This window comes from Anopheles ziemanni, chromosome 3, assembly GCF_943734765.1.
Source record: "Anopheles ziemanni chromosome 3, idAnoZiCoDA_A2_x.2, whole genome shotgun sequence".
NCBI classification, from domain to species: Eukaryota; Metazoa; Arthropoda; class Insecta; order Diptera; family Culicidae; genus Anopheles; species Anopheles ziemanni.
The window spans coordinates 45,292,189-45,306,523 of record NC_080706.1 but is presented as its reverse complement, the minus strand read 5'-3'; the positions used below and the strand labels follow the sequence as shown (position 1 = coordinate 45,306,523).

The 14,335-nt window shown below is 46.1% G+C and overlaps 1 protein-coding gene across 1 annotated transcript; it reads right to left on the bottom strand.

The window, feature by feature from the left end:
- Positions 1–1,600: 1,600 nt before the first annotated feature.
- On the bottom strand, positions 1,601–12,511 carry LOC131286275 (influenza virus NS1A-binding protein homolog). The gene is made up of 8 exons (XM_058315206.1): positions 12,472–12,511; positions 5,346–5,464; positions 5,174–5,257; positions 4,952–5,089; positions 4,092–4,430; positions 3,732–4,023; positions 2,757–3,519; positions 1,601–2,678 (listed from the first exon to the last, which is right to left on the bottom strand). Exons 1-8 carry the CDS (start codon positions 12,509–12,511, stop codon positions 1,991–1,993), a joined length of 2,463 nt encoding a protein of 820 aa, XP_058171189.1. The 3' UTR covers positions 1,601–1,990.
- Between the last annotated feature and the right edge of the window lie 1,824 nt (positions 12,512–14,335).

Below are 14,335 nucleotides of genomic sequence, written 5' to 3'. Positions count from 1 at the left end.
TTGATGATGAGGGAAACATTTGTTTGCTCTAGTTTTTTGAATGGATACAGTTTCTGTTTCATCGTGAATGAAATTTTCCACCCCTGCCATGTTGATTTGAAGATAGTGATCAGCAGTTTTATACGTACCCCTGAACACTCGAGTTTCGGTATAATTACAACTAACTACTGAAGATTTCTTTCAAACTTTGTTTTAAAAATATCTTTATCCTTCTGAAACCCATTGAAAAACTGAAGTGTGAATAAGCGGATGCTTTTTTTTTGCTCAGCGAGCCCTTTTAAAATATGTCGGAATAAGATATTCGGTGCATTTCATTATTTGTTTCAAAAATCATTGACCGAAAAGCCGAATTACAATTATTTAGTTTTCGTTCGGTTCGGTTGCTTATATTAGGTTCAATAGTAATGATCCATAGTTGCGTAAAAAGATAACATACCACACTATGCAGACATTTTGCCCTGGTTGCGTCCAGTCCAGCTCAGAAAGTGTTTCTCTCTATAACTCTGTCATTGCTGAAGTATACTAGGTGAATTGTACCTACTCTTTATGTGGCATGCTGCTGTTGCTATTTTACGACGTTCACAATTAAACTTCTCCGAGCTTGAATTTAGTGCTTAGTATAAACCATTGTTCCAGATACAGTTAGTTGTTATTCATTTAATTTTTAAATGAGGGCAACATTTGCTCGGCCTCACTAACGACAACATGTGTTCGTGCCTTTTTTCAGACCACTTTTTTGTATTTCACTTCATAAATAACTGGACATCCTCTCTCACATGTATAGTACTCTTTCTCCGTCATCTACTGACCTAAAGCAGCTCGTTGGATGTAAACAATCAACATATCCTCCAGGAATGCGTAGGAAGATTCCGCTCAGGGACTTAAACACTATGTGCAAAATATGAGCCATGTAATTTGCAACTCACGCGCTCAACTGTTGACCGAGAAGTACAGAGTGCAGACAGTTGAAACATCGACAATAATTGGTCCTTCAATAAAAACTAAGCTCACCACATCGTCGTGCACCGGTCGCTCCAGGCACAAGCATAACTTTAACTCCTGCAAAGCATTTATGACCTTCGTACGGTTTGGCCGACGACGTGATAAGTAAGGGTGCATTAAACGAGTGTACGATTTTTTTTAACAATCCTTATATTGCGAAAGCAACACATTCACATTTCATTGTCGCTCTAAAAACTAATCGAAGCATTAAAAAGAGGAGCCAGCGAGGATGTAAAGCAAACTGAAGACAAATACACTAATCCTAGCAGGAGTGTATTGTTGCGCCTGTATGAAAGATCATCCATCTTTAGCCGTTTTATTTTAATTCCCTTTTGTCCTCGGCATATTTCGCCCTGCATGTACTAATTCACTAAATTTAGCTCCCACGTGGATAATCCACGTAAGGCCGCAAACACATTAGAATGTGTGCCACTGATATATTAGGAGAAAAAAGCATAATTAACCGAAAATGACAGTCACTTATCGCCTAGAATATTATATCAGTAGTTTACAATAGCTGTTTGCCTCATGTACTCGAACTTTACTTCATCTTTTTGTTTCCCTTTTTTAGCTTGATGTAGTTTGCTCTGTTTTCTGTAATCGACGGTTGTATTTTTCGGTTATTATAAAAAGCCTGAGCGCTTACACTCTCCCCTTGTGTCTAGTTCTAATGCTTTTCCACTGTTAAGCGTTTGCGTGTAAACACGTCACGTATTTGTAGTTATTAGGAAAAAAAACATCCATCAAAAACGGAGCAAAGTTCGCCAAAATAGCCAGGAAATGTATTCTGTGTGTGTGTATGTTGTGGTTGAGTTTACGGCGCATCTCTTAGCATGCAGCCGTCATCTCATTAGTCCACCTCGTCGCCGAGATGACTGCAGTCTTCCTCGGAATCCGCGAGCAGCAGATTGCTGCCGCTTATCGCTGCCTTCAGCGCACCCGTCAGCGTCGAGTCCCCGGCGGTGATGGTGGTAGCTGCCAGCGCCGGTTAGCTGGAGTTACTGCCACCGTTGGCAATCTCCGTACACTTGTTTGCGGCCAGCTGCTTCAGCAAGCTAATACTGTTCTCCTGTGCCGTCTTCGTCCCGTTCAGGTCCCCGTTTATGTCATGGAGCGTGACGACGTCGTCCTCGTCGTCGTCCAACAGGGCCGTTTTGGTGCTGGCCACTGCCGGTGACAAGGTTGCTACCGATGTGGTGGTAACCTTCGGTGAGTGTTGTTGTCGGTTATACTCGTTGTTGAGCGTGGTCTGGATCGGTTTGAAGGTGTTTTCGCTAGTTCCACCCCCATTGCAACCTCCGCTCAGATGATCCGGCGAGGATGAAGTGGACGAAGTCGACCGCTGCACGTTTTGTAGAGCCGCACGGAGTGAGTTCTCAAGCAGCGAATCGATGTTGGCGCTGGTTTGGGGCACGAAGGTGGTCCACTCGTTCGTCGCAGGATCAAGGTACTCGACTGTGCTGAGGAACGTTTTGCCCGAAAAACCACCGATCGCATATAACCGACCCTGCACCACCGCCACAGACACGTTCGAACGCGGCGAGGTAAGATTTGGTCCGGCGTTCCACGATTTGCTCTCCTCGTCGTAGCACTCGGTGGTGTTTAGGGAGTGCGTTCCATCGCTGCCTCCAACTGCGTACAGTTTTCCGTTAAACTCCGCCAACCCGCAGCCACGTCTGGAAAATGTCCCAACATTAAATATTATACCATCAATCGCATTCGATTGCTTATCAAAATCTTGCTTATAAACATACCTTGCCGTCGATAGTGATGGACCAAATGTCCACTGGTTGGCCTCCGGGTCGTACACCTCCACCGAGGCAAGACAGTTCCACGCATCACTGCCCCCCACAACCCACAGACTACCGCCGAAAGCGGTTACACCCGCCTGGTAGCGGCCGGTGTGGAGCGGTGCGATCGAGTACCATCGGTTCTCGTCCGGTTTCAGCACGTCGCACTGCTTGATACCGCTCTGCCCGTTCCATCCACCGATGCAATAAATCTTCCCACCCAGGGCACACACACCGGCGTTGCTCCTAGCCAGAGGTAGTTTGCACATCTTCTTCCACTTGCGTTCACTTTTCGCGAGATACTCGACCGAGTCGAGCTCCGTCGTGCCGTTGCACCCACCGACCGCGTACACCGTCCCTTCGATCACCGCAATTTGGACGCGGCCGCGTGCTTCACCCATGTTGGACTGCTGGGTCCAGCTGTTCGTCTCCGGACAGTAGGACTCGACCGACCGAAGACACTCGGCCCGATCATAGCCACCGCACACGAGAAGTTTGCCCTCAAGCTCGGCTACGCCCAGGCCACACTTCGGTCCGGACATGGTGGCCACCTCGCAGAACAGCTCCGGCCGTTGGCATTCATCCAGATCTTCGTCGCGGCTCACGCTCGTGCTCATCACGTCCGGTGTATTGATCGGTGATGGTGTTGTCGGCACATTCAGCTTCAGCTGTATCGACAGCCGGGTTAGGTTCCCGTTCAGTGTAACCAGTGCAACATACGTATGATCTGCCGGGTGTGAACAGAATAGAAGATTATAGATACGATAAAATAAATCATTTATCATTGATGCAAAATAAAACTGTCAACCGTCGTGAGACCCGTTTCAATTCCTTTCCTTTTTCCATTTTGACATCGAACTAACTGTTAAAATCACTTACATCAACCAAATGACAAAGCTAATTATATCAGAGATTCGAAGCCCATCCAAAGTCACCTACCCGATAATTTGCTGCATCCCACCAAACTCCAATCCATCTCGGTTGGGGCCGCCTCCTCGGTTGTCTCGCTCCGATCGCCAATGTCGCGACTGTAAAGAATCATCCGCGGACGTCCGGGGGTCTTCAGTGCCTTGCGGTGCTTCTTGTTGTTCGGGCCCTTGAGCACCAGCCGCTTATAGTCCTGCACCAGATCGCTCTCGGACTCCTGGCCGGGTGGCAGATCGGCGCAATCCTGCAAGGAATTATCCAGCGCCAAATACAGCATATGGGAACGCTCCAGCAAGGTGGATACCTATTGTGAGTGAGAAAGACACATGTGAGTGATTGAAAAATAAATAACCTTGACGTTGCGCTACTCACCGATACGTCGTCCTCAGTCATTTGTCGGCGAATCCAGTCGACCACCAGCCGACCTAGGGACGATTCGGCCACCAGCGACATCTCCTGGCGCGTCTGGTACAGCACCTCGATCAGGATGCACGGCAGCTGCAGGAAACCGGCCGTCTCCGAGACGAGCTGGAAGTGTTTGGCGATGTACGCGTCTACCTCCTGCACGAAGCGCCGGTTGCGCTCGATGCCCGGCAGCGACCGCGTCTCGATGCAAATGTCCGGTTCCAGCTCTGCGACCAGATGCCGGGCGCACTCCTTCACCACACTGTCGATCTTCAGCTGCCACGCAGCGAGATAGACATCGCGGATCTAGAAAATTGTTTTGCGTAACAGTCGTTTGTCTCGCGTCTTCAATTCGCGTGTGCGTGAGCGTGTGTGAGTGGGTGTGTATGCGCCACCGCCCGGGAGAGACAGTATAAGAGGGCAAGAGTGAAGGGCCTGGAGCCTACGAGAGAGTAGGGCGGGGCGCGCTCCGATGTTTCCGTTTTTTCCGCTGGATGCGCGCGCACTGACCGGAAGCTTGCCAATGGTAAGCCAAGCTTCCCGGGCAGCTGCGCCACCAGTGCACCATCTTATCTCGCTCGAAATCCCTTCTCTGGGCAACAGGGGAAAAAGTTTGAGGAAGATCAGACTGTTGTTGGATCAGGCTGTGGCTCGTCTGTTGGGTCAGCGGTCACGCAACAACAGCACAATCGTGTGAGGGGGGAAGTGTGTTTTCGCTTCTTTTCTGTGCCTGTGCCATACTATCGTTTACTGTCTCACTAGCCGTTGGTGAACGGAAACAATCTGCCGGGGGCTTGTCTTAAATGCGAACCCATGGTACCACTCACCATCTCATCGGGCACTTCCAATGATCCGGTGTAGGCGTACTCGACCAGATACTTCAGGCCGGGTTTCGTGATCTGTCCGTTCAGCCGGTAGCACGGCAGCTTGGCGTCGCTGGCCGCGGCCGCACCGTACACCGTACCCTGCAAAAAGTGAACAATTCGGAGAAGGACATTCAATCACAACTCTAGTGACGACCAGCAGGCGAACCCAAATGCGCAACTTACCGCGTCCGTGCTGAACAGTTCCATCAGCTGCGGTGAGACACATGCGAGCACGTTCCGGTGCGCATGGATTTCGGTGTTCTCAACCTAACCGAACGATGAAGAAGGAAAAACAGACAAAATGATAAGAGTTAAATATATAGCAATGCGACAAAAACAAGCAAGAAAACCTTACCAGCAGGATCACGTCGCAGAACAGACGATTTTTACGCATCGTGCTGAGACTCTGCAAGAAGCCGGACCTCATGTTTTGATCAGTGAACTTCAGATAGCCGCAGCTTTCCATGGCATCGTCTGAGTAAATAGTGAAAAATGGGATAAAGAAGCGCTATTAGAGAAGATTATGAAAGTGTAAAACATTCAATGGTCTTGATGACGGTGTCTCAATTGTCTCCCGTATTATCGACACGACTCCGAAAATGTAGTAATGAGTAAACCTTTAAACAAAAGTCAAATCCGACAAAATAAAATTTTACAAAAATCCCAATAAAACTTCTGGACATGTGTCAAAGTCAGCATTAATCACTTGGTAAAGTTCCCTAGTACTCCCTGATTATCATGCATCCGGGACACCAGACACATCGGAAGGCAGCCAAAATTTATCAACCCACTGATAAAGAAAACCGCCGCCCCACAGCGCCATTGTGATATCAGTACGGATAATTTGGCACATCAGCCAAAAACCAGCTAGGGTGTGCCGAAAGAGGGTTGATAAAGGAACGCAATTCTCAGTCATACAAGAAGCGTAAACCGCAATCAAATGAAACGTCACCGTGTCAGCTTTCCCAGTCGCGAGGTCGAGTTGAGGTATTTTATGCGAATCACGCGAGACGCGAGGCTTTTAATTGCGTCGCGTTGCGGCCACGCGAGTGCAGAATTCACTTCATGGAGTGCATCGTGCCAAATTACTCGTGCTTACACTCTGCTGCATGGGCATATTATTCGTCTGGGGCGACACTTAAGAGATAATTTATCCCCCATACGCTAAAGCACACGTTATACTAACCGATGCGTCGCCTGGTGTCAGCGCACGTGATGAACCGTTATGATAATTTCGTAAATTATTGTATTTGACTGTGATAAGAAAATATGAAACCTCAAGGATAAGCTACTGAAATGCGTCACAGAAAATTCACCAACCGGTAACCATGGTAAACAAAAATCACGTAAACACCACATTTCACTCCGTTTCGCAAACCACACAGCCATCCATCGAAACCGTGCCTGTAGAACCACGGCACGAGCCACCCGTGTTGTTAAGTTAGGCTCAATCCGATGCTGACAGTTGACCTCGGAAAATTGTACGCTCAACAATCGTTCAATATGTCCGGGTGATTGGAAGAACGTTTTACAACCATCGAGAAGTCCAAGCAACCGGTGACCGACCGATATTTGCAAACAGCTAAAATCCGCGTCGCCATAGAAAAAACGGTGGGAGGGAAAGAATCGTTTCCAAGAAGAGCCGAGGGGCGGAAGAAACCTGATGGCGGCGCATTTGTTTACACGTGGATAACAGACTGAGGCAAAAAAAAAAACAAGGCGAACAAAACAACGGCCAAAACATGTGCACCGAAACTTCCAACATTACCGTGTGCTCGCGCACGCGTGCGTATTTTTCCTCCACCACCGGTCGCCGTAGCACATATCAGCTTCACGTTACTATCTGTTTTTTGTTTGTTTATTCAAGCGAATTTCGGTCATAAGGTTCTTACGTTTTGGGCACCATTCCCGGCTGCTATCGATGAGTATTGTGGTAGATCGTTCGGTTATTAATCGGGACCAGAATCGGTAGATTTTTTCCCGACACGTGGTCGCTGATGACACGTGGATGGCAATGCGCGACGACAAGTGCAGTTTTCATCGGTCACGAATGCATGTCTCACGTTCCAATTACTCCCACCTTTCCATCCACAAGCCAAGGCCAATAGGTTATCGAATGGGGGTGGCGTGCGCTCCTGCTGTACCGGCCGAAACCGCTACGTTGTTAGAAAATTGATTGACTTTTTAAAGAGGTTTTCCTTCGATTAACATTTCGCCCTATTCCGGTCTCCGTTCTGGTGACCCTGAGCGGCAGTTTATTTTGGCCCAGCAAAGTAAAAAACAAGTAGAACAAACGAGACCAAAAATTAACCGATTAGATAACCCGGAGGGAGGACTGCTTGAAAGCCAGAGGTTGTCGGGGGTTTGTCTTGTTTTGCGAATCGGAGATAGCAAAAAGGCCACCCTGGAGAACAGGGGGCAGATAAAGCGCCTCCACCGTTCTGTCACAAAAAAATAAATAAAGGCAGCTTCAACCACCACATACCCAGCACCCCCACCCAACCGAGGGGTTGTATGAAATGTATCGATTAAACAATGTACATCCCGGCGCGGGAAGGAAACTCGTGGGACCGTTGGTGAATTTGCGAACCCGGACGCACGGGGAAGCTCGCTTTTTGCGCGTTAAACAATTCTGCAGATTTGTTTCTACAGCGTTGGACCGGTTGGCAAAACCACCATGGTTTCGTTTTTCCTTTCGGCGCCCAAATGTGCGCCTAACTTGACTGTGTTTTTCATTTGACGACCGTAGCGTGATGGACAGCCATTTTTTTTAAGTGATCAGCAGTTTGATTATTGGTACTGACGAGAAAATTAACTTAATCTTTATGCGAAGCACATTAATTCTTTGACAATGAAAATTTTAAAAATCTGTTTCTTCATCAAAAGCATTGCAGCCGTTGAATAAAACGGAAGGAGATTCATTGAAACAACCTAAAAAGGGCTTTAGAAAAAGCTAATAATTTTCTATGTATAATTAAACACTTTACCTTGCTATCATAGTAAGAGCCCTTATAATGTTAATACGATCATGTTATTACCCGCGCCTATGAATATTTTTTGGCGAGAATTCAAACATTTCAATCCGTTGAAGAAATTGTAAAACACAAAAGGGTTTGTTTTGTGGATTTCTACCTTCAGAATATTTATGAAAACAAAAGCACTTTATTTGAAATTATTTATTTTAGCCTTTAAGTATCAAATCCTTGACGACGTTGGTTCGAATCCCAGCCGAAAAGATTGACTATCCACGTACACAATGGAAAAATGTCTTGTAAAGTCACTATTTTTAGTGTTTTTATTTATATCAATTAGCTCACATATCGATCAAATTTCGCCTACTTCTTCTTAAATAAACAACAAAGCGGAAATCCATGAACCACAAGAATATTTTATTGCTACTCATAGTATTGGAGATCTATCAATTAAATTTATTGAAAGTTCTCGGTGTGATAGAAACTATCACTAAACTATTCTATTTTTCCTACTTCAGACTCAATGACGACCATCGAAAGTCAAACTATTGACACAACAGATACTATCATTCTGCTTATTGGAACAGGCCATAGCGCATCAGTGCTTATGAAAACACAATCTAACTGCACGAGTGCCAATAAAGTAGTGATAATCAACCAATTACTGATACAAGCCAGATATGCAACCAACCTCGTGCTCGAGCAGAGAAAGAGAGCAATGAGAAAGCAAACGTTCTTTTTACGATCCTCGAACCTTGCCTACAATCAATCGGAATCATCATGACTTCAATAATGTCGGTTCAACAATAGTCATGGAGTTGGTTAAAATGTTGTAGTTGGTTAAAAGAAATACACAATAGTGCTTGTCATGGAGAAGCTTAGTTCCAGTAACAGTTAAAGTGCCGATAGAAGCGCGATGAAAATGAATAGTTATCGCAAATTTGCACAATTAGCTGATAAAAACGACTCCCTGCGGAAATTGGTCAATTGGGATGTTTTTCCAATTTTAATGGCATGGTACACACGACCCTGTCGCTCTATCTTCGAACGTCATATCATGACTACAGAAGATGCTCTATTTGCGGCGTATGAGTCTGGGTGTCACGCGGAAGTCACGTTCCTTTTCGGTGCCACTTTATGTCCCCGGGGGCTCGAACATAAAATGGGGCTAATTTTGACAATGATAACGTTCCTCTCTACCTTGCGCGTGACTGAGGCATTGATCCATCAACGGTGACATGCGGTAATTGCTGCTCTATCGGGCCATAAAGTGGGAACAACGCAAAGATGATTTATTGTTAATGATAGGATGATATTATTTCGAATTGCTAGCAACCCTACAGGGGATAATTTAATAACGTGTGAGCTATGGCAAGTTTAATACACTTCCGCAATTAAAAAAGTAACGGCACCGTGACATGTTAAATTGGCGACTACTTTCACTCGTCCTCTGTTGATCCAATTTTCGTACTCAAATAACCCTTCGTCTATCTTCATCATCAAACCAATTTCAGAACTGCAGGCATGCAGTTTATGCATCTCACGGTTCGCAGTTGGGTGTTTCGTCCGTGAGGGCGTTGACCTCCGATGCTAAATTGGACCATCGGTGCTGTATGCCGACTCAACACATGCTCCCCAAATTATTCGGACTGACAAAAATTGCTAAATTGCCAACCTATATGCTGCCAGGAGGAGAGAGAGGGATGAGCTTTCTTAAAAACGACGACCAGACGGTTCTGCGCCACCAAAACCATTTTTGTTGGTTTTCTTTTTTTTTCTTTTCAACGTATAGCTGACACATTTACACGGGATGATGCATCCTTTAATTTATTCGTTCACCTCAAGACGAGGGGAAAATGTCTCCGACTATGTAATGGCCGTCCACAGAAACGTGCGGCCCTCGTAAATGTAGCGTGCAGCGTTGTGTATCGGAATTGGGCAACTGACCAAAACCATCACGAATCGCCGGCCGGCAAGCCAAACCGGCCGTTCAATTTTTTTTTTTCTTAAAAGTTGACGTCGAAAATCAAGAAAGAGAGAAATGATACCGATGGGAAATTCCCTTGCTTTCCGCACCAAGCGGTCAGCCACACTCAATCGTCATTACCATCGCGTTTATTTAAATTTCCATAGAAGATTTCGGCTTTCTAAAGACCTGTGATTTTTTTTCGAACCGTCTTATTGCCTGTCTGGCTATTGGATGCTCAAAGATTTTTCACGCTGTCTTAAGTTTATTTATTTACTCTAGCCAATGTTTACGCCACACCGTCCGAGCTACTATCCACAGGAAAATCTATCGCGTCGTAGTCGAAATCATGCGCCAAACTTTAGGCCTGTAAATTATTGCCGTACCTGTTCAGTTGAAATGTTTGGGGGAACACCATAACATGTTTTTGTGTATAATACCAATGGCCGTTTAAAAAATGGATGAAAAATTCTAAAACAAAGTCAAATTTGAATTATTTTAGTATGCAGTAGTCGATGAAAATTCTTGTAAAATTGGGTTGGTTTTGTCCTTATGTAAAATTTCAACTACACAAATCTATGGAAAAACAAAAATTAGATTCGAACACCTATATAGAATATTTTCTAATGTCTCAATAGACACAAATAAAATATTCCCCATTTGAGACTAATTGGAAATTGATGGCCTTCTATTCCATATAAAATGTTTATTACTGTAATGGAGGTCCATGAATGGAAAGATCTCATCATCAAAGATTGGTCTTTTACTTTCGGCGTTAATTGCGCACGACAGAAGATACATTACTTCTGTATTATTTTTTTTAGATAATCATCTACCCCCTCACAATGACAATTAACAACTATCGCCGAGATCGATGGAAGGGTGCCATTAAATCGTAAACGAATAAATTGACATCCTCGCAGCCCGTGTTCTACAATCTCCGATCTCCACCCAAACCGGCAGGGGAGGTTTGAGGTGGACGTCTACAATTACTTACTCGCTACCGGGTTTCGCACCATTGCCTTCGGGGTGCCGTCGATAGGAGTATGGCTGCCGAAAGCCGGAACACGCGCTCCTATCGGTCGCACATGGCAAGAAAAGGAAAGGTGAGGGAAAGTGTCTCCGCGACACGTTTTGCAACTAGGCCAATTAATAGCGTGGTGACGGAACTAATAACCTACTCGGCCACCGGCGATCGCTCCAATAAAGGACATTACTGCTGACGGCGGGATGGATTTGTTTTGGTTTGCCACCGCGTGCGTCGACAATTATTTGCACTTGCTTCAAACAACTGCAATCGCTTGTTTCACGCCATTAGCCATTCCCATGACTGCTCGAAGCAACATGTGCTATTTTTCACACACACAACTTTATCCTTTCCCTTTCATTTGATCTCCTCTGCTTCTCCTTAACTTTCAGAGTGCTTATTTTTCAAAACAAGAATGCCCCGGAGCTAATGTTGACGGAGTGAACCCCAAATGAAAAAAAAAACCCTCGTTTCAATCACAAACAACGCTACTTGCAACTTCCACTTCGAGCAAAATCAAGCGAGAGTTTATCTATCGCCCCGTTGTAGCACACAGCTTCCCAATGAATCATTCCACGGCGTTCGAAGAAATCGTTTCCGATAACGATTCGTCGGTGTAAGCGTACGCAAGAAACTAGAACAACAAAACCGATAACTTTGAGCAGAAACTTTTAATGGGACACTTTTATGTACCCACTAATGAGCACTCGTTCCGAGCTCCAGACATCAACAGTTACTATTAAAAGACCGGCTTCGGGTGGTTGAATTTTTAGAATTGTTTTTTACCAAGCGAAAGCGCGGTGCCCAAAACGGACTTGGCCGGTGGTTTTTGTTTACAAACAAACACATATCATCGGAATCCCCCTCCTTCCAGCGGGGGAGTCGTCATGAAAATGCACCTGGTCGGGAGTATTTTCCCAACGCCCAACCGCGTATGGCATGTTTATTTAGCAAATCCCAACATTCCGTTTACGGGCGTCTTGATCTTGACGTCAATTGGTGCTTCGGACCGGGGCCCTCTAGCCGGTAGTGTCCGCGGGGCAAACCGGTGCGAGAGTTGCAGTTGGTAATTTTGCGACCGCGTTCCAAAGACAAAATATGCAGTTTTCGCGTAATGCAATTAAGGCAAATTGGCGTAGCATTGGGGAAGGTGACTTATAAGAGCGTAACCACTGTCCTTCGGATGAAGCTGAAGGGAACCAAGTACGTCACAAATCGCGGAAAAAAGTAGCGGAAGTTAGAGCTAAACTTTCTTTACCAATGAGAACGGTTAATAAGGAAATATTTCGCATCGATATTTTAGTACACAGATGGGTGGAATATATAGCAAACATTTCAAAGAATTTGAGTGCATCAATCAAAGATACGTCACTTTTATGATTATTTAATAAGCCTATAGCGATATGTTTACAGGTAAACAAAACTCTAAACTGTTTCTTTATGAAATGAAGTCGATATTTTCTAATTCCATTTTAAAATACAAAAAATAGCCTGTAAGGCATATTTCATAACTTACCACTGTCGTACGACAGTTTGATGATATTTTTTCTCGTCATTTTGTATGTAACTATTAAATGCCGCGTCGAGAATGAGAAGTTACAGCCGAGTGCGAAGAAGGTAATTGCACTTTTATAAGGATAAGGTGTACTAGTTTATTCGCAAGGTCCCGAGAAGTGTTGGTGGTGGCTTCGGATAGAAGCCTTATGGCGTGTAATAAGTAAAACCACGAAGAGGACGGAAATAAATCCTGCAAATTAATATCACACTCTCTACGGAGGATCTTCCGTTGTGAAGTCTACGGGCGGGACACTCAACTGGCGGAATCCTTTAACTATCACAGATCACAGATTAGACACGTGTTATCTTCAGCTGGCAGCTACCACGCGGTACTCTTGCAACCATCGAGTTCCACAGCTGGCTGCTTCAGCGTTCCACCAACGTCGAATGGCAGAAGAGCACACAACGCGCTGTCTGTCAACACGGGCCACCGGGCCAGAGTGTCGCAGGGTGCGGGGGACGTAGCAAAGAGTTTGGCACTCGGGTGCACTACTTTTCACATTTCACACACCTCGACATCGGACATCGCCGTCCTTTCCGGCAGCATCCCGCCTTCCGCCTTCGATCGACGGTTCACGAAAAAGGCAGACACTCGTCAGAACTGGCACACTTGATCTTTTGCCACCGGGCCATGCCCTTTCCTCTCTCGCCCGGACGGTCGGTTCGCTTGTCGACGTGACAATACGGTTGACAAGTAACGGGCCCGTTTCGTCGATTATCGATGCTTCGCGAATTTTCAACACGACCAGCCACATTCGCGAACGATCCCAAAATCTTCCATGGCTTCCCGGCGCAAGGTTGGGCCACACATCAAAGAATCACCTCCTTGGCGTGCAGATCCTTCAAAGGAGAAGTCTCTACCCCAAAAAACTTTCGCCAATCTCGGTCGCGTCCACCGGACTCGGGGCTTTGACAGGATGATTGAGACCAAGAAGCTGGTGGTGCGTGCCCTTAGGCAGGTGTGCCGCAGGGCAATGCGAGGAGACGAAGGTGTTGTCCCGGCGAGGACCAGCAATCGACTGACGGAAGACTTCGATCGGGCCGACTATACTCGGGTGGTAACCAGTCCCCCGGAGCCCCTTGGGCCGCCGCTCGCGACGCAAGACAGGTCCCGACTGGTGACGCATCGTCTTAGCTGTCTTGCCCCACGTGCCCCGCTTGGTCGAGGAGATGTGAAGGCGGTCACGGAACTGGAGGGGTAGTGGAAACTGATTGTAGTAAAAAAAAGCACCAGTGGCGTACAGGCTGTTGCATGTATTTATTGGAAATTTCAAATGAACCATCCCCCGTCCGATGATAACGTTGGCGAGTGTTTCGATCTTAGTGTTTAAGCAAAATTAAAGGCAACTTGCCTGTGTGTTTATCATCCTTCAAAGCGCGATGGAGCAACGCACAATCACACAGACAAATAATAGATACGCTACCGACTTACGTTCGGCCACACGACTTGGCATTACACCGTCTCTAACGACTACCCGAAGTGTTTGGTACTACTATCTACTCGTTGACCATCGATCGAGGATACTTCACCAACAAAGATAGACGGACACAACCCACACCACTCACCCTTGCGCCCGTTTGCCTATGTGTGTGTGTGTGTGTGTGTGTGTGTCATTGCTCCGCATTTACTTCTACGCGAGCACTTGAGGGAGGTCAAGAACACGCGAACGGCAAGTCAACTAAGCCCAGTACTGGATGGGAGTAACCTTGCACCCTTGCGCCATCTTCCCCACCGATGACACACACAAACGCAGTATCTTCCACTTTCTACTGCTTTTATTGAGGAAACTCTGCTAGAGGTCAGGAAAGTTTTCCGTGCCTGA